Source organism: Oxyura jamaicensis, chromosome 1 (genome assembly GCF_011077185.1).
Source record: "Oxyura jamaicensis isolate SHBP4307 breed ruddy duck chromosome 1, BPBGC_Ojam_1.0, whole genome shotgun sequence".
NCBI lineage: Eukaryota > Metazoa > Chordata > Aves > Anseriformes > Anatidae > Oxyura > Oxyura jamaicensis.
In genome coordinates, this window is record NC_048893.1 from 150,812,678 (window position 1) to 150,832,094 (window position 19,417).

General features: G+C 42.9%; 1 protein-coding gene across 1 annotated transcript in view; it reads right to left on the minus strand.

Moving 5' to 3' along the window:
• Positions 1–9,497: 9,497 nt before the first annotated feature.
• The window catches only part of DNAJC3 (DnaJ heat shock protein family (Hsp40) member C3), a 30,126-nt gene continuing 20,206 nt past the window's right edge, over positions 9,498–19,417 (minus strand). The window contains exons 7-12 of the mRNA XM_035319214.1: positions 18,677–18,796; positions 17,332–17,437; positions 17,119–17,239; positions 11,757–11,889; positions 10,804–10,952; positions 9,498–9,749 (exon numbers count right to left, since the gene is read on the minus strand). Coding sequence (XP_035175105.1) covers positions 9,592–9,749; positions 10,804–10,952; positions 11,757–11,889; positions 17,119–17,239; positions 17,332–17,437; positions 18,677–18,796 — 787 coding nt within the window. The 3' untranslated portion in view covers positions 9,498–9,591. The remainder of the gene's footprint in view (positions 9,750–10,803; positions 10,953–11,756; positions 11,890–17,118; positions 17,240–17,331; positions 17,438–18,676; positions 18,797–19,417) is intronic.

Here is a 19,417-nt window from a genome sequence, read left to right on the forward strand (position 1 = left end):
TAATGGTGTCTACTATAATTTCATAACTACATACTCACAAAACTGTTGCTCTAACAGGCTTACTGATATTTTGGTCTACAGAAAACTGCAGGGAAAAATTCTTGCAATGCACATTTGAAAATAGGAATTTTGTTTCTTAAACTAGTGCCTCCAGTACATGCTCTAGCTTAGCTTGTTGCTTAGCTTGTGCTGATGTTCAAAATAGACTGGATGAGACCACAAATTCTTATAAGAAGAGCTTAATAAAGTATTTCAATCTAAATGCTTGTAATTATAAAAGATAATGTAATTTGCACTAAGTGGGTAAATCAATCATCAGTTGCACATTTCCATACCACCAAATAAGTGAATGAATAGAAAGAATAATGAAGCGTATTTTGCATGCAGTCATCGTTCTCAGGTGTAGGTTATTTGAAAGCACTTCCTTTATAATCATGCTTTGCTGACATTTTTAAAGTCTTAGTGATACGAGACATGCAATTTTTTTACAGGCTTTTATTTCTTACATTGCCTTACCTTTATGCATTTTGAAATAACAGTTTTAACATATCATATGTGGATTTTAAAAGTTTTTTTGTGGGCATTTTCTTTGTATGAAGAAATTCAATTAAATATTTCTTGTGTAATACAATTGTAATAATCCGTTAACGCTAATTTCAGTTCTCTTTAGTTATCCAGTTTCACTGCAATATTTTGTTTGGTTACACTTGTTCTCATAACAAGCAGCGTAATACTTCAGAATGTCAGGAACATACTGGAACATCATAGAACACAAATGAGTAAGTTGGTGTTTTTATAGCATGCCTGGACTGCTATATGACGTAATCATGCAGAGCTACTATAAACTCAGTGTGTAACAAGGAAACTATGGATACTCCATATATTAAGGGAAAAAATCATTAGTCAGCTGCTTCTCTTTTTTAGCTTATACTGGCATCCTGATACTTCAGTCCACAGCACCATTTCACACTGATGTAAACATCAGCTCGGAAGCTGGAGGTTCCTTACCTTTAAGGAGCCTTGGTTCTCTTTCATTATGATTATCTGCGTGGGCAATTTCTGCTATGCAGTATGAAAAGTGGAGAACTTAGGCACTGATTTCTAGCTCATTACCTCTGTATGGTCCTGTTCTTTTTAAAATTGGTTTACTTCTGCATGCTTTTTTAAAAAGAGATAGCTCTTTAAATTCTATTTTCTTAAGATTACTTAAATGATTAGAATATAATTTCTCAGAAATGTAATTTGCCAAAGATATTTTGATGATTTAAAAGTTCTCTTGCCATTTTCTATGATGTCTTCATTTGTAAAAAATGTTTAACAGCATTTTTTTTCCCAGCATATGATAATATTTTCAGGAAAATATTATAAAAATATTTTATATTTTTATTAAAAATATAAAAAGCTATTTTCTGAAATGAGCTATTTTCTGAAATGAGCTGTTTATAAAACAGAGAGGTCCAGCAACTATATGAACTACTTTTCAAAAGCGTATTTAAAGCAGCACTTTGAATCATTAGCATATCCTTATATTTTTAATACTAAAACAGCGGATTGTAAATGTTGTACAAAATATTGAAGGTGGCACTGGAGGAAAAAAACAATTGTTTACTCTTCCCCAATTTTGCATTACACAGTGGACATTAAATGCCTGGTTAATATATCCAAGACAAAAATAATGCAGTGATTCCGCAAACATCTGTAATCTGGTGGAAGTGTTCTGCTGGGCAGCGACAGCAATGTTCAGAAATGTAAAGCTGAGAGAGAACTTGGTGCACTATGCACTGTGCAAAAGGAAGACAAACACACCCGCTGTTACAGGTGTATTACCAAAACCTGGTTCAAATCAGTAAGCATAGTAATATTGATTGATGGTGAGCCATTGAAGTGAAGAGCTTCTTCAAGTTATATTCATATTACTATTCCAGTGTCTTTTCTAGGTCTCATTCTTCTTAATGTCAACTAGTAAGTTTAAGAGAAAATGAACTGACCAGACATCAGTGCAGCACTATTGAAAAGACAGAGCTTTAGGACTGAAAACATTTGTCAATAAGTTTTTTTTTTACCTTCTTCTTAAATCAAGCACTCGCATTCACATCAAGATTTTATCTTTCTAAGCTCAATAGATGAACTCTACAGTAGTTCATCTAGACCTAGACTTCAGCAAGGCCTTTGACATGGACTCCTGTAGTATTCTCCTGGAGATGGCAGCCCATGGCTTGGACAGGTACGCTCTTTGCTAGGTTAAAAACCGGCTGGATGGCCGGGACCAGAGAGTGGTGAGTGGAGCGAAATCCAGCTGGCAGCTGGTCACCAGTGGTGTTCCAGGTGTTGGGGCCCATCCTCTTTAATGTCTTTATTGATGACTTGGATGAGGGAATTGAGTGCACCCTCAGTAAGTTTGCAGATGGCACCAAAGGGGGGAGTGTCGATCTGCTGGAGGGTAGGAAGGCCCTGCAGAGGGGCCTGGACAAGTTTGGTTGATGGGCAGAGGCCAACGGGTTGAGGTTCAACATGGCTAAGTGCTGGGTCCTGCACTTTGGCCACAACAACCCCATGCAGTGCTACAGGCTTGGGGGAGAGTGGCTGGAAAGCTCTGCAGAGGTAAAGGATCTGGGGGTGTTATTCTGACACTCGGCTGAACGTGAGCCAGCAACATGCCCAGGTGGCCAAGGCGGCCAAAGGCATCCTGGTTGTGTCAGGAATAGAGTAGCCAGCAGGACCAGGGAGGTGATCGTCCCCCTGTGCTCTGCTTTGGTGAGGCTGCACCCTGAGTACTGAGTTCAGTTTTGGGCCCCTTACTGCAAGAATGACATCGAGGCCCTGGAGCGTGTCCAGGGAAGGGCCTGGAGCACAAGTCCTGTGAGGAGCGGCTGAGGGCACTGGGGTTGTTTAGTCTGGAGAAGAGGAGGCTCAGGGAAGACCTTATTGCTCCCTACAGCAACCTGAAAGGAAGGTGTGGGGAGCTGGGGGTTGGCCTCTTCTCACAGGTAACTAGTGACAGGACTAGAGGGAATGGCCTCAAGTTGCACCAGGGGAGGTTCAGGTTGGAAATGAGGAGACATTTCTTCTCAGAAAGAGCAGTCAGGTGTTGTGAGGAGTTGCCCAGGGAGGTGGTGGAGTCACTGTCCCTGGGGGTGTTCAAGGAAAGGTTGGACGTGGTGCTTAGGGATGTGGTTTAGTGGGTGACATTGGTGGTAGGGGGATGGTTGGACCAGGTGATCCTGGGAGGTCTGTTCTAACCTTAATGATTCTGTGATTCTTCTTTCCTCTTATACTCCGTTGTTAAGTTTTGTTCTTTATTCAAAGCCTGACTTTAAGCATACACTGGAAAACTTGAGCCAAAGTATTGAAATATTTGCTGACAGGGTAACTGTATCTAATTTTGTTTTATCGGATCAAATTCTTCATCAGTTTAGTCCAGCATCACATCTCTAACAGATTAACACTATGCCCTGAAAATGCCTAGTCCCACGTGCAGGCCAATCTGATTCCCAGCGCAGTTTGCTAATCCTGAAAGTTAGGACTGGGATGCCATCTGGAACACGTTTTTTTCCTAGTGTCTCTTTTTTAGGATTTACATTTAGTGACATATCATCTCCTTTGTGGCCATGAGAATACCCCTTGAAGCCTGTGCTGAAGGCTGGTCTCGGCTCCTGCCACAGTGAGCATTGCCGCCGGTGACTGCTTAACACGGAGTGACAAAAAGGCTCCTGCGGTGCTGGGGAGTCTGTGCCCTGCGCCTCTCAGCCCCTTAGCCTCGTACACTTGTGCTCACCTTAGCTAATTTCTCATTCTGAATCACAGCCATATCTGAGGCATGTCCTACAGCTTTCTGACATTCCCCAGCCTGCTGTGATGGAAGTCGCAGTTTGGTTTGTGGATTCCTCGCCTGAAGGTGCGAATCGAGCCGTTAGAGCCATCATCAGCATTGCTGTACCTAAATTCCTCTCCCCTGACAGAGAGCACAGTTCTTTTATGTTTGAATCCTCGCTCCTATGAATGAAACATCCTGGCAGCTTCTCATCAGAGGTTGCCAAGTCTTAAAATGGGTGCCGTATAAATAGCTTCCTCCAGTTACACTCTTGCGCATTCATTCCTCTTGTACCAGATTTTCGGCTCTGATGACTGTAAAACGTAGATGTGCAGATGGTTCGGAAAGTGCCTTTTACTAAACACAGAGCTTTATTTATATTCAATAGCTTAAAACCAGACTCAATCAACACCACACTCATTTTTTTATTTTTTAAACCTGAAGACATACATGAAAAAGACATTAATAGAAATTGTGGAAGTCATCTTTTATTACTAGATGATTATTTTCTACCTTTACCAGATGATGGGTGTATACAGATGAACATATGTAAAACTGCAGGCCTGAAGGCAGTGTCTTTTTATTTTTTTTAAAATCTGCCCCTGGAGGTGCTTCGTCTCCAAAGAGAACCACACTGTAAAGTCACTTTCTGCAGTCAGTTTCCCAGTCTAGCTCAATAGGATCAAGGGATACAGGGATGTCAGGGCTGTTGCTCAGCACAAGGGGCCAGATTTGTACCTTACCTTATGAAAGGAGATGTGGTAGGTGCTCTGCAGGTCTGCTCTACACTTTGTCAGGTGATGCTCTGCCTACAGCTCTGAGCCTGAAGAGAGCCCCCCCTCAAAACCAACCTCCTCAGCCATCCTGTAGTTCAGTTCTCCAGACTCTCTCCTGCCATGTAATGCTGTCTCTTACTGAGAAGCACTGATCAGGTCAAGAAAGGCTGAAGTGTTCTTATCTGACACTTACTGGGTTTAAAAAGACAGATGCTGAGAAACCACACTAAGGTATCTGACGTAAAACCCATCCTCTTAAAGAAGCCTCCCAAGAACCTCTGCTGACATTCTGGAATCTGCATTCACTTTCACAGGTTTGGCTGTTGTATGCCACGTCATTTTCAACTCCACCAGCTTAGCTCTCCCAGGCTCTGTATGTACCCATGCTTTTCACCACTGTATAAATACATAAGCTGGTGTACAGTAAGCTGCTTCCAACTGCAGAAATAACAAGCACATTTTGGTGACTGACAAGGAGCTCTCTTGCTTATTTGCACTCAGTCACCTACGCCACACTTGGGCTGATTGCAGGTAGGACTCTCTCCAGATGTCACGGGGACCTGTACCAGGTACCACTCTGCTTTACGTCTTACGTTGCCGCACAGGGGTCACGTTGGTGACTAGATTAAGCCCTTGGTGGTTGTGTTATGGCATCGTCTACGCATTTATGTTTTCTTTGAAGGCAGTGATGGACCTGAAACTCTACTGGAGAACGTTGCTGCAGCCTTTGCAGAGCAGCTCTCCTGCTGCTTTTTTCAGCCAGCCTTGGAAGAGCTGCCGTTTAAGTAAAATGATGTGGCTGTGGCAGCCAAGACCTACCCCAGGAGCATGAGGATTGGCATTGGCACAGCAATTAAAACAATCATCATCTCGACCCAGTCCTGTTGTAAATCACAGCTGCATCCAAGATTCTCCTGGCAGAACCACTGCAAACTGTAAAACAGCTCTGGCTGTAAAGGAAGGACTGCATTAAGCCAACTTAGTGCATAAGGTATCATGGCTATGCAGTGAGGATGCATCCTTCTACTCCTGGTTTCTGCTCCCCAGCCACTTGCTGGGGACCCACCTGCTCCAGCCGTGAGTTCTACAGATCCCACCCCTTCCCACAGCAGCATCTCTACCCTGACCAAGTCCATCATGAGCAGGGGCTGTTTCAGCCTCTCTGCATGGTGTGAACATGGAGGTGACCTTTGGGGAGGCACCTCAAAACAGATTGCAAAGTATTCTGCTGTTCCTATACAGAGAATAGAGGATCTCTCAGAGAGAAAGAGCCTAGATGCTAGATGAAGGTTCTGCTGCAGTTGTCTGTATGTCCTTTCCCCATTAGGAGACCGGTAACATAAGAAGGAAACAAACACAGGAGGTACCATCCCCCAAATTAGTGAAAACTAATAACGGAAATAGATGTTTAGACTTAAACATTCAGACTTCTGCTGAAAGCCAAGGGGTGTCTGTTTGCTCAGGCTGGTGGTTTCAGCTCCACTACAAAGCTTTATGACTGCCACAGAGCGCAGGGGTTTGAGGCGTGACTCCTTCAGGCTCACCAGCTTCTCAGCTGCCTTCCAAGTTCCGGCACCTTCATCAGCCCACTTGCATCAGCTGGATCTAATAAATTTAAGAACAAAGGGGTCAGCTTACAGTCGTTAGGAGTCACTTTCATAATGATGGAGTGCATCGAGTGCACGCCCACAAGCGCTGTGCGTCCACACGTGGTGCTTAGGGACTTGGTTCAGTGGGTGACACCGGTGGTAGGGGGAGGGTTGGACCAGATGGTCTTGGAGGGCTTTTCCAACCTCAGTGATTCCATAAACTCCAACTTTCAGCCCTGGAAAGCAGGAGTAAGAAAGAAGGGCAGACAAATACACCACGGTGCTTTCTTGTCATCATAAATATCTTTATTGTGAAAAATACCATAAAATAATTCCCGCAGTTCTAGAAAAGACAGTTCTTGCTTTTTAGACTTATGATTTATATAAAGACATTTTAATGATTTGAGACATTTGATAAATTTCTGGCTAACTTGACTTATCCTTCTTACAACACAGAACTGCTACTTTGAACTTTGCAGTGGGCAAAAAAAAAAAGTGATTCTCCCATTTTTAACTTCATGGATAAAATTATGCATTACAGAGCAAAGAAACAATACCTTACAATAAGGCACTTTTAAATACAACTAACCTGCTATGCTGTACTGGCTACTGTCCAGCAAAGCTCCTACAAATCACAGCCCTAAACAGAAGAACAATTCCTATTCCAAACACTGGTCTGGAAACTGAAATAACAACAAGCTTTTATGGTGAAAATTATTTTTAAGCTAACAGATTTTCCACACACATCACAAGTTTGAGCTCTTAAGTTTGTAATTCACTCGGCTTCTGTTTTAATACTGATTGGTTAACACATCAGTATTAAGCACACCTCAAGTAAAATGCATCCCCCCTGTAGTTAAAACAAGTCGGAAACTAGTTTATAAAAACTGCAAGACAGAATTCAGCATGGAAAGTTTGCGTCTACATACAGGCCAATCGTTGTAATGATGCTTCATGCACACCTCGGGCTTCACAAACTACCAAGACATTTATTTCAATGTTCAGGTACTGAACATTATTGCACTACAGACACCCATTATAAATAAAAAGGCAAGTTCAGTTTCCTTGTACGTAGCTTGCACCATTAACAGTGTGTTACCAGCACTTCGTTTTTCTGAAGTCGTACCAGGAACTGCATCACTGTGTCTGGAAATCCTTGAAACACAGAAGTTTCAAGAAAAACAAACTTTGTGTGTGTTTTCAGAAGTACCTTAAAGCTCAAAGCCAGCATCTGCTCCTTTAAAAGTGGTAACGTTTATGTGATCCAACAGCTGCTTAGCATCAGAAAGCCTTATTCTCCATCAAGTTTTTTTTCTTCATTTTCAAGACTCTCTTCCACAAAAGGAATCTATGAACAGCATTCAAGCATTAATCATCATCTTCCACCAACTAGATTCAAGCTGTTTTCCCCTCCATCCCAAATACATGATCTTCCCCTTCCCATTCATCATCAGAATTAAACAATCCTTTTTGTTCCTGACTGCTTCTAGCGTACAGATCTGTCCTCTGCCTTAGAAAGAAATGAATATGCTCGGCTCTAACATCAATACCTCATGGGAATTATTTACTTACGAGGGGCCATCTTATTCCTTCCCTAAAGGAAAAAAAATTAACCCCCCTGCTTACGGCCAGCAAAAAGCGCGTGCACCAAGGGCTGTCTGGTCAGCCGGTACAGCGGGACAGGTTATTTGCTGTGCAACAAGTTCTGTGTCCGAGCCCTAGAGGTCCAAAGAGAACCACACTAACCTCGGAAGGGCACGGCCAGTCCACAGCATCTTCTACAGAGTTTCAACAAAAACGTTTCAGACAGCTCAAAGGCAGAAGTCAAACTTCCAGAAGTCATTCAGCTTGGCAAGTACCTCGTGCTGGGGTGTGGTTGTACTGTCAGCTGTCAGGGACCACCACCTGCGCTCCTCAGCTTGAGGACAAATTTCTTCTGACCAAACACTGACCTCTAAATCGCTGCTGAAAAATCTGTGAGGCCTCGTGGCTTGGTAAAAATTGTGTTTGTAAGTACTTGGGGCAGGAAACAAAGGGTTACACTTCAAAAGCAACTGCACTTACAATAATTAAAAAAAATCCCTTTCAGATGGAAGGCTTTATTTGCTTTGTTTGACTGCCACTGCATTCTAATAAAGTGGCTGCTGGGGAAACTTGTCAGTAGCTTCGGTGTATTCAGCTACAGAATGAGAAGACCTCTTTCTTGCAGCAGCTCCGGTCCTGGCACTGCCTCTCAGCTCACGCACAGTTCCACAGAGCACGAACCCAGCCTTAGCTGCGTGCGTATGGGAAGAATAAACCAGACTCCTGGCTAAGGAGAAGTCAGACCTTCCTGTGCGCAGGCAGCTGTTTTTGCAGTACTGTGGCTGTTACACAACGCACACAAACTACTTCAAGCAGTTTCACATAGGATCAATGCACCCTTGCATCACCCAAGAGAAATTAAGTAGCATTAAATGGGGAAGACTCCAGTTAGTATTTTACTCCTGCAGTTCACACACTCACCTCACAACCTGTATGGACTGAGTTTGAGGTACAGAGAAGTAACAAACTGCTGCACAGCTGGGGGAATGTCGCACCACACTGTTTTTGCTCAAATCTCAAAGCAGATATTTTGTTAAAGTGCAAACTACTCAGAAATGATACTTAAGCATTCCAAATCACAGAAACAGTCTTCAGAAAAAAAACCAACCACCACCAAACAGGTGTATTGTGTCTTGTTTTTTTTTAAAACTTCCATGTTTGACAATTGCTGCCAAGGAAATCTCAATTTCAGGTTAACGAATAAAGTGAACAGACGTTTTCAAATATTGTTACTTACAAGTGATCTTCTTTAAAAGATTGTTCAGGCTCGCTCAGCCTCTTCACTCTAGCTATGGCACCGCCGACAGTAATACAACAGGTGGTCACTGGGGTTTCCGATAAAGAACACTGAGCAATGGATCATCCTGCCGAGCACGACGACTAACGATTTGTTAATGTAGGGACTAGTGTAACTACCCGTTCCACGTCTATTAGGCCCAGCTTCAGGAAAATATTTACATGCATTTTTACCTTTAAGCATATACTTGAGTCCTAAAGATGCGTTTAAGCGTTGCCCTAAATAGCCTCTTACTGATTTTTCCACCCATAGGGATGAACGTTTCCTGCACATCCAGAACAAACACCGAGGCTGTAACAAAGCCCTTGCTCGACCTCCCCCCCACCAGCATAAACTCATCAAGCTCACCACAAAGCAAACCCTTTGAACGCTAAAAGAAAGGAGGAGCTTTCTTCTAGTGCAGTAAGACTCTGGGTTAAGGACAACATTAGAGATTAAGATTTTGGGTCTTGTACTGAGAGAGAGTTTTTATTTTTCTTTTTTGAACGAATTAAGTAAAAAACAGCAGCAGCCACCCGGAAACAGTCTTGGCTCTTAACTGAAGTGAAATTTGAATGTAAATGGTCCTCCTCCAGAACCAAAGGGATTGAATCCTTGCCACGTGTTCCAGTTCCTGTGGAAAGGGTTGCCCCCACCCTGCTGACTCTCTGCATCCAGTGGGTCCTCTCCTGCGTCAAATTTCCGCCTCATTTCTGAAAGAAGAAGAAACAAGGTGGAATGATGGCCCTGTAGTCAGGACAGCAACGCACAGCATCTCTGAAAACCCAAGTGGTTCAGAACCACCCCGAGACAGAAAACTGCTGTTACCACTTGTATTGGCAGCATTTGTAGGAACTCGTCTAATTCCTTCTGAGTTTTTCAAAGCTCTCCAGGACACTGGCAGAGGAGAAGAGACTCCAACTCTGTCAGAACCCTGTACTAAGGCCATCAAATCGTTTAGCTTACTGCAAGGCAAGACAGTACCCAGCTGTCCAACAGCACATGCTGAAATTTCAGAAGGGACAGGTCAGTCACACTTGGAACAACTAAGTCCCACAGATAAATGGGACATTTTGTCCTTGGTGAGTTCATTGTATTTATTCCCTCACAGCTGCACCACTCGGGACAGTCGGAGCACGCTATCCTGCCAGTTCTTCTCCACCAGTGAATTACAGAACAGCCACCGCACCACAGGGTCAGAGCACTCTCCATGCTCTTTCCCCCCTCCCCTGAAGCTGACCAGCAGACAGCCAGACCCAACAGAGGGCTCCTTGCTTCTGCTCCCTGTCCCGCAGGCCGATGGGAGCCAAGAACCCAGTCCCGTTCCTGGGGCAATGCTCTGTTCCACCCGGGCTTTGTTCCACACAGCAACAAAGCCAGTTTTCAGGCTCTCTCTGGAATAATTTAGATTGACAGCACCTGAAGTAAGTTTGCATCAGAACTTTAGGCAGGAGGAGACACCCATGTCCTTACAGTAAGCGTCTCCAGAGTTAAGTGGTCCTGGAAGCTTCTGCAAGATTATATCCCCAAAAGATACCTCTGAAATAATCAAATAACCATTTTTATTTGATTTGAAACAGAAGTCACTGAAACAATAAGTAATTCCAGGTTTTTGTCTGACATCATGCAACGGATGGGATGCAAGTGTTAGTGAGCTGGAGAGCAGGAAAAGGGAACCTGGAATATTTGTTCTATCTTACACTCGCTGCATTTTTACAGTCATAAAGAAGTCCTAAAGTAAAGTCACTGCGTAAGAACGATCCTTACCCGGGTCAGTAAGAACTTCCTTAGCAGCTGCTATATCAATGAATTTTTTCTCTGCTTTCTTCTTTTCTTCCTCGCTCTGGAAGTTGTCAGGGTGCCACTGGGACGCCAGCTTTCTGTACGCTTTTATGATTTCTTGCTTTCTGGCGTTTCTGAAGGGATAAAATTGTAGGTCACTTATAAGTCCTCTAATCATTCACATGCCACACTACTGAATCTACAGGCTTATTGTGAATACTTAGAGAGTAATTAAGGGCATCAGGAAAATTATGAGATTCTATTTAACCTTAAGGTGATATTGGTCATTTACATAAAAACAGAGGACGGAGATCTCAGCTTTAAATCAAGACTCCTCTTTGTTTCACTCTCCATTTGCTCTTTGGAAAGGTGCTACTACCAGCTACTATACACCGTACAGCTCCCAGTCTGCAGGATTTACAGTAAGGTGAAACAAAAAGTGCAGAGATTGAATTAGTTCACCATTAGGAAGATGACCAACACTGGTTCAGAACTGAACATCTGTTTGGTTCTCTTTACAAAGAGAAGCTGTTAGTTTTTCTAGGTTAGTGGCAGAAGCATTTCAAATACCTCTTTCATTCAGTCCTTTTAAACTCTCCTAATCTATCATCATATCTGCCACAATTTGATTTTTCTTGCTTTAAGTAATTCTGTCCAGTCCTCATTTGTTCCCAGGTCATTCACCTCACTTTTGATCATCTATACTACAGATTTCTTGCTAAGGTAATTCCTTCCTTCTCCATGGTAGTTTCTATTCATTCATTTCAAATTTTAAACAAATGCTACTGAAGAGCTAATCTAGTACAGTGGAGAAGCGAAGGTGGTAAAACATGAACAAAAAACAACGTGCAGCAGAACAAACGCGAGCCATCGGCTTGCAACATATGCTAGTTTAACAACCAACATCCACGCCATCGTCCCAGGTATTGAGGTCTCACCTTTTTACTCCTAAAATTTTATAGTAATCTCTCTTCTGTGACTGCTTCAACATCCTCTGGGCTCGCTCGAGCCCCTCCCGGATCTGCTGGTCATTTTCACTATTGGCTTGAGCAGTTTCGTAGTCCTTAATAGCTTTGTGAAAGAAAATGAAAAAAGCCTGACATAACTCCTCACAAACTTCAACAACAAGAACTCAAACACTCTTCAAACCTGAAGTCCTGCTATTACTACTTATAGACAGTGGAACCTTAACTTGCCAAATGTGCTGTTTTCAAGTTAGGAATCGCTAGCGAAGAGGAGGTTCTCTTTCACATATACATTAGGTAGTTTTCTTTCTTTAGATTCATTGCACGTTTTGGAAAGGGAGGAGAAGAGAGGCTATTAGCAGCCAGTCAGAATGCTCTTCGAGATGCTACGAAGTCCTATGGACGAACATAATGAGCGGCTAGACTGGGACACAACAGGAATGAGGAAGTTTCAGTGCCGTAATTGAAGAGCCAGCTGCACAGCGTTAGTCCCACGCGTTGCCGTGCAGTTGCAGGGAGGCATTATACAGTCTCTTTACATGAAGGTTCCTTCTCCCACCACGTGCGCTCAACACGACAGAAAGTCTCTCTAACAAAGACACATTTCAGATTACCAGTAAATGCATTTATGCAACACCACAATTATGGCACTTAGTGAAAGACAAACACTTTCCTTTTATGCCTCAGTATAGATATTTTCTGCAGACAGCTACATTTTTCTGCATTTTAAGCTTTGGGTGTTCTGTTGTGTCTCCCCTACTACCCCAGAGGCACGCTTTCATCCCCGGCAAATGCAACTCTTGAAATAGAAGCGGGAGAGCAAGAGAGGTGCCGTAATGCACTCATGAATTTTGAAGAGATCTCATTTCTATACCTTTTTTGACATAAACCATATTATTATTGTAAGTGGTAACCGAATGCTTAAGACACCAATTTTAAGTATTCTTTGATACCGAGATTTATCAAGGGAGGCAACTGTTGAAGCCTTTAATGAGACTGCTCCTCTTTCACTGTCACAATCCTCCAAGTCTCATTTGCAGATCCAAGTCTCCCAGGTTTCTCAAGTTAGCCAAAGTACTTGCATCAGATCATTTCCAAGCAGATGCTATTTCTCAGCAGGTGTTACATTTGTTTTCCACTGTTTCTGAGCAAGACAGCAGGAAGTGCTAATGAATCTGTGCTATTCAGACATCTGATACCACTGCAATCTTGTTTTGGTTATTGAAAAAAAAAATCCAAGAAGTATTTCCAGTGCCCCAACAATTTCATGTGCTGTTACAAGCAAAACTAAGTTTCTATTTGTTTTCACACCACCAGACGCTGTTACTTGCTGCTGGATCCTGCTTTCAGCTGGTACTTTTAACACTTTGACCAGTCGTTAAAAAAAAAAAACAAACAGGAGCCTACACGAACGCACGTGCCTAATACGTACTGATGAAACTGATCAAAATAAAAATGGAGGGGTGTCATTACGCTCTTTTATCACCCCAAGATTTTTTTCTCTCTCTACAGCACGCCCCACAGCTGGCAACCAAGCTGCTTAAGGGGCAAGTGTTTGCAGTGAGAGTACTGGCTTTCGAAACTGACTCCCCTACTTAAAGGCTGCAAATATTTAGTGTATGGGAAGGTCAGTTTTATGTTTTGTAGTGCTGCACACTCCTGAGGGAGTGCCTCCAGCACACCCGACTGGAAGTACGTTTTGTACTCCTCCAGCTGGAGAGGCTCCAGTTTTGACCGTGTCCCCCACTGCGGGCATTTTTCTCACTCAGAGCTGAGCTCTGCCCACACGTGCGGGGTGAGGGCTGGGACCAGGCGCCTTTGAAGCAGGACAACAGCTCCCCGCTGACAACAATACTCTGAGGAGAGCAGGAGACTTCGTACTCATTCCAGGTACACTGAGTGAGATACTCAGTTGCTCTCAGCCACCGTTTCTAAAAGCACTGATGCCTCCGAAGACTGTACAAGAACCATCCTTTCTTCTTACTGGCCTGCTGCTGCAGAGGACATTCTTACTTTCACATGGTCCCACAAGAGGAAAGGAACAACCAGTTTCTAGAACCCATTTCTGTTTAAGTGCTTCAGTCACATCTCCCCTGCTCTCAGTACAAGTGTCTTCACAACCTCTGAAGCAGCAATTGCATCGTGTTTCTAAACATCTTAGCTGGCTTTCCTATCTTGCCTGCATCTTTGAAACCAAGCGACTAAGAATTATTTTTCTACCAAACCTGAGTAACTGCAGGCAATTTATGTCCTTGCCAGCTCTGCTAGAGCAGTAACTGAAAGTGCACTGCTTACAGGAGCAGAGACTGCCTCCTGCACAGCACTAGGGTGGGGAGACAAAACACGTCCTGAGCAGTTCTGAAGCAGCAAATGCTTTTCTCCTCTTTGAAAGAACTTGTGCTGGAAACTTGATAGACTAACAGACTCCTGTGCTTACAGGGTAGCGTCAGAAAGGGATTCATTACACATCTGTCTTCATAGACAAGCCCTGGATCCCATGTGATTATGAAGTAATTAAAACCATTTAATGGGAATCAGGGCTCGGCTATACATCCTCAAGTGCATCTTGAACGTTTAACAATAATCTCCTTCCAAGTTTTGAATTATAAGCACTTAGAAATTTCCTGTCCTTAAACAGGAAATAGGTGCCTCCAGCTTGAAGTTCTACTGAGGGGAGAAAGCGAATCAATTTACCACTTTAAATATGAGACTATGATTTTAATTACTCGACTGTTCTCTACAGCAGAGGGAAATCAGCCATCATTTTACAGCAGTTGAAACTGAAGGGTAAGTGAAGACACCTTCAGGCAGAGGAACATTGAGGAACTGTGACACTGTTCATGGAGGCACTATCGGGAAGCAGAGTAACTGCAGCCATCCTGCTGCCATCAAGGGCAGAAGGAAAGCAGGGAAATGGGGGGATTTGGAGGAGCGTGGTGACCCCTCAGGAGCCAGGCCAGGCCATGCCCATGGGCTCCAGTCCTGGACACTGGCTCTCCCCGATCCCAGGCCCATCCTCCCTGCATTCCCCTACGTGCCCTAACAGGGAGGCACTGGCTCCAGGCACACGACCAAGCCTGCTCCGTGCGTGTGTGCTACGCCTTGTTACAGAACTCGTTCTGGGGAAATGTTTTCTAGTCATTTGTAAATCTGGTTTTCCCAACGGTGACTGAGTTTTCTTCTGCTGTACTGAGTTGCAAAAAAAAAAAAAAAAAAAGATGGGAAAATGCCTGACAAAGGGGGCATCACCGCTGTGAAACATTCCTAAGGCTTTGTTTACAACTGCAGCGTCAACCTAAAGTGACAAAGCTATAAAAAGTCTATCCCAAGAAAAACAGAATGACAGTTGTTGTTCTCACTTAAGCCACCTTTTTGTATAAAGGTCATTAGATGTTCTCAGAAATGCTGCTGCCTTCCACCCTTTCTTACAAGGAAGAAGGCTTGCCAGCCTCAGCAGAGAAGGCCCAGGACTAGGTCACTTCAGGAGCACAAAGCCTACAGGGCTGCCAAAAAGGGCTGCCTGAAGCCATTCAGGTCCTCTTTACACCTTGTTTTCAAGTATTTGAGTCAAGAAGGCCAAGAAAATAGTAAAATAAGCGTCATTTGTGACGTTTACTTCAAGAGGTGAGCAACATCATCTCTGATTCATTTCCTCAAAAGACAAAAAAAGTCCGAGCATGCCATTACTGAGAACTGCTGTCTGGATGTTTAAATCGAAGAGTGTTTTTTGGTTCGGTTGTAAAGCTGAAAATCCAGAATACAGAAAAGGAAAAATGTTCTAGGAGTATAAAATTAATGGAGCTAGTTTTCCAGCAGATTTAAAGCCTACAAGTCCTCTCCTTTATCGCGTTTCACTGAAGCAGCCCAAGGCTTCCAAAACCACTGCATGAGTGAGCACCGGGGGACGGAACAGACGGATTGCTCGAGTCTCTTTCTTAAGCCTGGCTTCCCGTGGAAATGAGATTCACTGAATTAAATTTTGAAGATTTTTATAGTACATGAGCACTTAGTACTCCTAAGGAAGCTACAGAACAACATAATGGTGTACTCAGACACCGATTACTCAGTCCCTGTTTTCCAGGGCTGCATATGGACCGAGTAACAGCCCCGTGGTACTTGGTCTTCCAGGAGGGGAGGAATGGCCAGCGGGTCCAGCACAACCCCAGCAACATCCTTGGCTGGAAGATCCGGGGCGATGGCACGTGGGTGTGTTTTGGGGAGGCAGCACTTGAAGACTCATCCCTTTTGTTGCTTCCCTGCTCTACAACTGATTCTCAGTCTCACTGCCTACAGGCTACCTACAGAGCTGAGTGCAGGAAAAAGAAAAGCCATCACATGTTTCATGTGCTCTCTGAAATGGAAGAGGGCTATCTGATTTCAAAGGGCACTTGCAACCACTACCACTTGGAAAATGAGTACTGATAATGTTGATGTAGGTGACATTCAACAGCAAGGATGCCTGCTAGAGTACAGGGCAAGTCCAGCTGAGGCAGCTGGCCTGTGTTGTCTCCTCAGTCAGCCAGGAGGAAATGCAGGGAAGGCTGAAACTCAGCTCCCACACCCTATACCACACAAGAACAGAACTGTGAGCTAGGATTTCCTCATGCCACTGGCTTCTACCTGTAGATAATGCCTTCACCATTCACCCAGTCCGTGCTGTTACAAAGCTGCTTTCCCACAGCCAGCGCTGTGAGCCTTGTCGGCACACCTCCACCACCCCAGCAAAGCAAAGCTCCACAGGAACCTCTTCCTCCACATGGCACTTTGCTGCCAGTCTAACAAAAAACTAAACTCTGGTATGTGTTTTACACAAAGCCCACACAGCAAATGCAGTTTCAAGAACAGAATCAGTTTACTGCTCTTGGCAGCATTACAGAGACCCACAGAGGTGAAACAATGGCCTCCCCTCCTCTGATCTGAGCACGTATAGGGTATAGGACAGTCTTGTTTCATACTGTCATCTACGGACGTTAACAGGAAGCTCCTAAAATGGGTTTGTATGACCCGAAGCATAATTAGGTATTATCTATAAATGCAGTTCTGACACTGTTTATGTAGAATGTATTCAAGTCTGAATAAGCTGTATGCTCTCATAAAGGATCCTGAACACAGCCCACTGTTGTAAAGAACACTCTAGCTAAAACAAGTACATAGCACTTAAACTAATCAAGACAAAATTAACAGCAGATATTTTTGTAAATGTGCTACTACCAGTGCTGATTAGGGATAACAACGTAGTGTGGAATCAAAGCGCATGTTAAAAATTTTTGAAACACTAACTGCATTTTAAGTGCCCACCAAAACACAGGAATTAAGATGCATACAACAACTGTACCTTCTTCGTACAGGTCTTCCAACAAATAAGCTTCTGCTCTGTCTTTCAGGGCATTCACATTGGTTGATTCCAGTTGCAGAACTTCTGTACAAACTTTTATGGCTTCTGTAGCCTGCTGATTCTAACAAGGAGAAAGTAAAATCACGTTCATGGGTGGAGTTCTTTGTTCTGTTTTTAAAGAAATTTGGAGAGGCAAGTGGAAGCAAGAATTACCTTTGACAAACAGTGACAGATCCTTTCTTTGGCACGAGTAGCATAAATTGGGACGTCTGGCTCAGTTTTCATAACAGAGTCATATTTATTGATAGCATCTTCATACCTGTTTTAATTATAGAGCACACTATTATGAAATGTAATAACTACTTTGGGCTGTTGCAATTTATTTACAGCTGTTGAAATTTTTAAATTCAGATTTTCACATCCTTCTGACAACATACCTTGGCTATACTGGTCTTAAAGGCAGGATGTGAGGCAACATTATGAAAAAAACTTTCAACCATTTTAAGAATTGTATTCCCGTTTCCTCTCCTGTGCTTCAAAACAGGAGAGCAGGCACTATGCCTAGCAGGTTTTTGCAGAACACCATGACTGCCATCCCACAGAGTGCACCGACAGAAGTGTCTAGATTTGTTTCCTGCCCAATATCCCATTCAGCACTTGCAAAAAAAAAAAAAAGCTTCTCCCTTTTCCTTTTTGACATTCAAGATGGACTGTCTTGGCATGAGCACTGTACTATTTGCCTTCTGTGGTGCCAAAAAAAAAGTCTTAGGCCAGTTTGAACCAGGAAGCTTTCTCCTTACATTCTTCTCAGCATAGCAAAATGTATTTTTGCTGTGAAGGTTTAAAGATACTGAAGTTCTACAGTTAATGAGAAATAGATTTGAACGCTCACCTAAATATGCAAGTGGTGATTGAGCTCGGGCGGCCACAAGCTAGAAGAAATTCAAGCTCTCAGAAGAGTCCCTGAAAATGTGCTGATACTGAATTAAAGAGAAGACTAAAGTGAAAAGAGCCCAAGTGGACTGCTGACTTAATAAAACAGCCTTCAGTTGTGCTGATTCGCTTTCCCTGATGCACTTCCTTTTAAAGAGCCACCCTGACAATGTTTAATCACTTGCTAGGGCTTCTTACGGTTGGACGTTGCACACTTGGGAACGTATAAAACTGAAATGAAGCAAGAAGTAACAGAACAGAGACGCATTACACAAGGTAGATAAAAAAGACCTATCAGCTAGATCCACTTTAGCTTTCAAGGCGCTGTAGAAGTGCTTGGTGTCTTTAGTCTGAAGATTAGGTCCTACAATACCTGAGAGTTAACAAACATTATCCCTACCTTGGTCTTAATACCTGCTCCATAAAGTATGCAAAGAGACAAAGTGGTATCAGAAAGGATTCAGAATTGACTACGAGTCAATATTTATTTTAATTGTAATTTGAGAGCTGTGCTCAGTTATCCACTTCAACTGACAGATGCAAAAAGCATTACTTAATCAGCTCCTCAGTCAATAATTAGTTGGTGCCTTGGTAGTGATTTTAACATACAACAATGAACACTTACCTGCCTTCTCTGATGAATTCTTCTGCTGACTCAATCTGCTTATTGAGTTTCTTTACTTGCTTATAGAGAGAAAAACATTGCTTATGGTCTTGGTCAAGCTTCAGGCACTCACGGACTTCACTTTTCACAGGGAGAAGGAAGTAAGAGAAAACACCACACGTTATGGAATTTCATCTAGAGACATCATGCAGCATCTATAAGCTGTCCAAAACTACAGGTGACTTCTTTAAACAATCTCTCTTCATTCAAAAATTAAAGTGAGTGAAAAAAGCCTTCCAGAAAATACAGGGATGTTTGCTTTTGTTTGTTTTTCTTTTTTTTTTATTGCTAAATATGCCAAAATCAAAAAGTGTTACATTAGTAACTGAATAAAACAGCAGAAGAAAAATATGCTCTGGAAAATTAATTGTATTCAGCAGTTAGCAGACTGCTGTAGTTTTCCTTTCTGTTTAACTTAGATATATTAGGAACTATATCTAAGTTGTAAGCATATTTTATGCTGCTTGGAACAGACAAAACTCAGGTAAGGCCCAAAGCTCCGCTTGACAGAGTATCTGCCAAACCTGAGCCAGACTTCTCACTGTGAAGACCATTTAATGAGACTGTGATTAAGACCCATACCTTTTACAATAGGAAAAGGTCTTAAACAACCACAAACCTCCAGAATCCAGTCACAAATGAACAAAAATTACGGGTAACTAATACATATACATAAATATACATTAGAAACATATCAGAGTC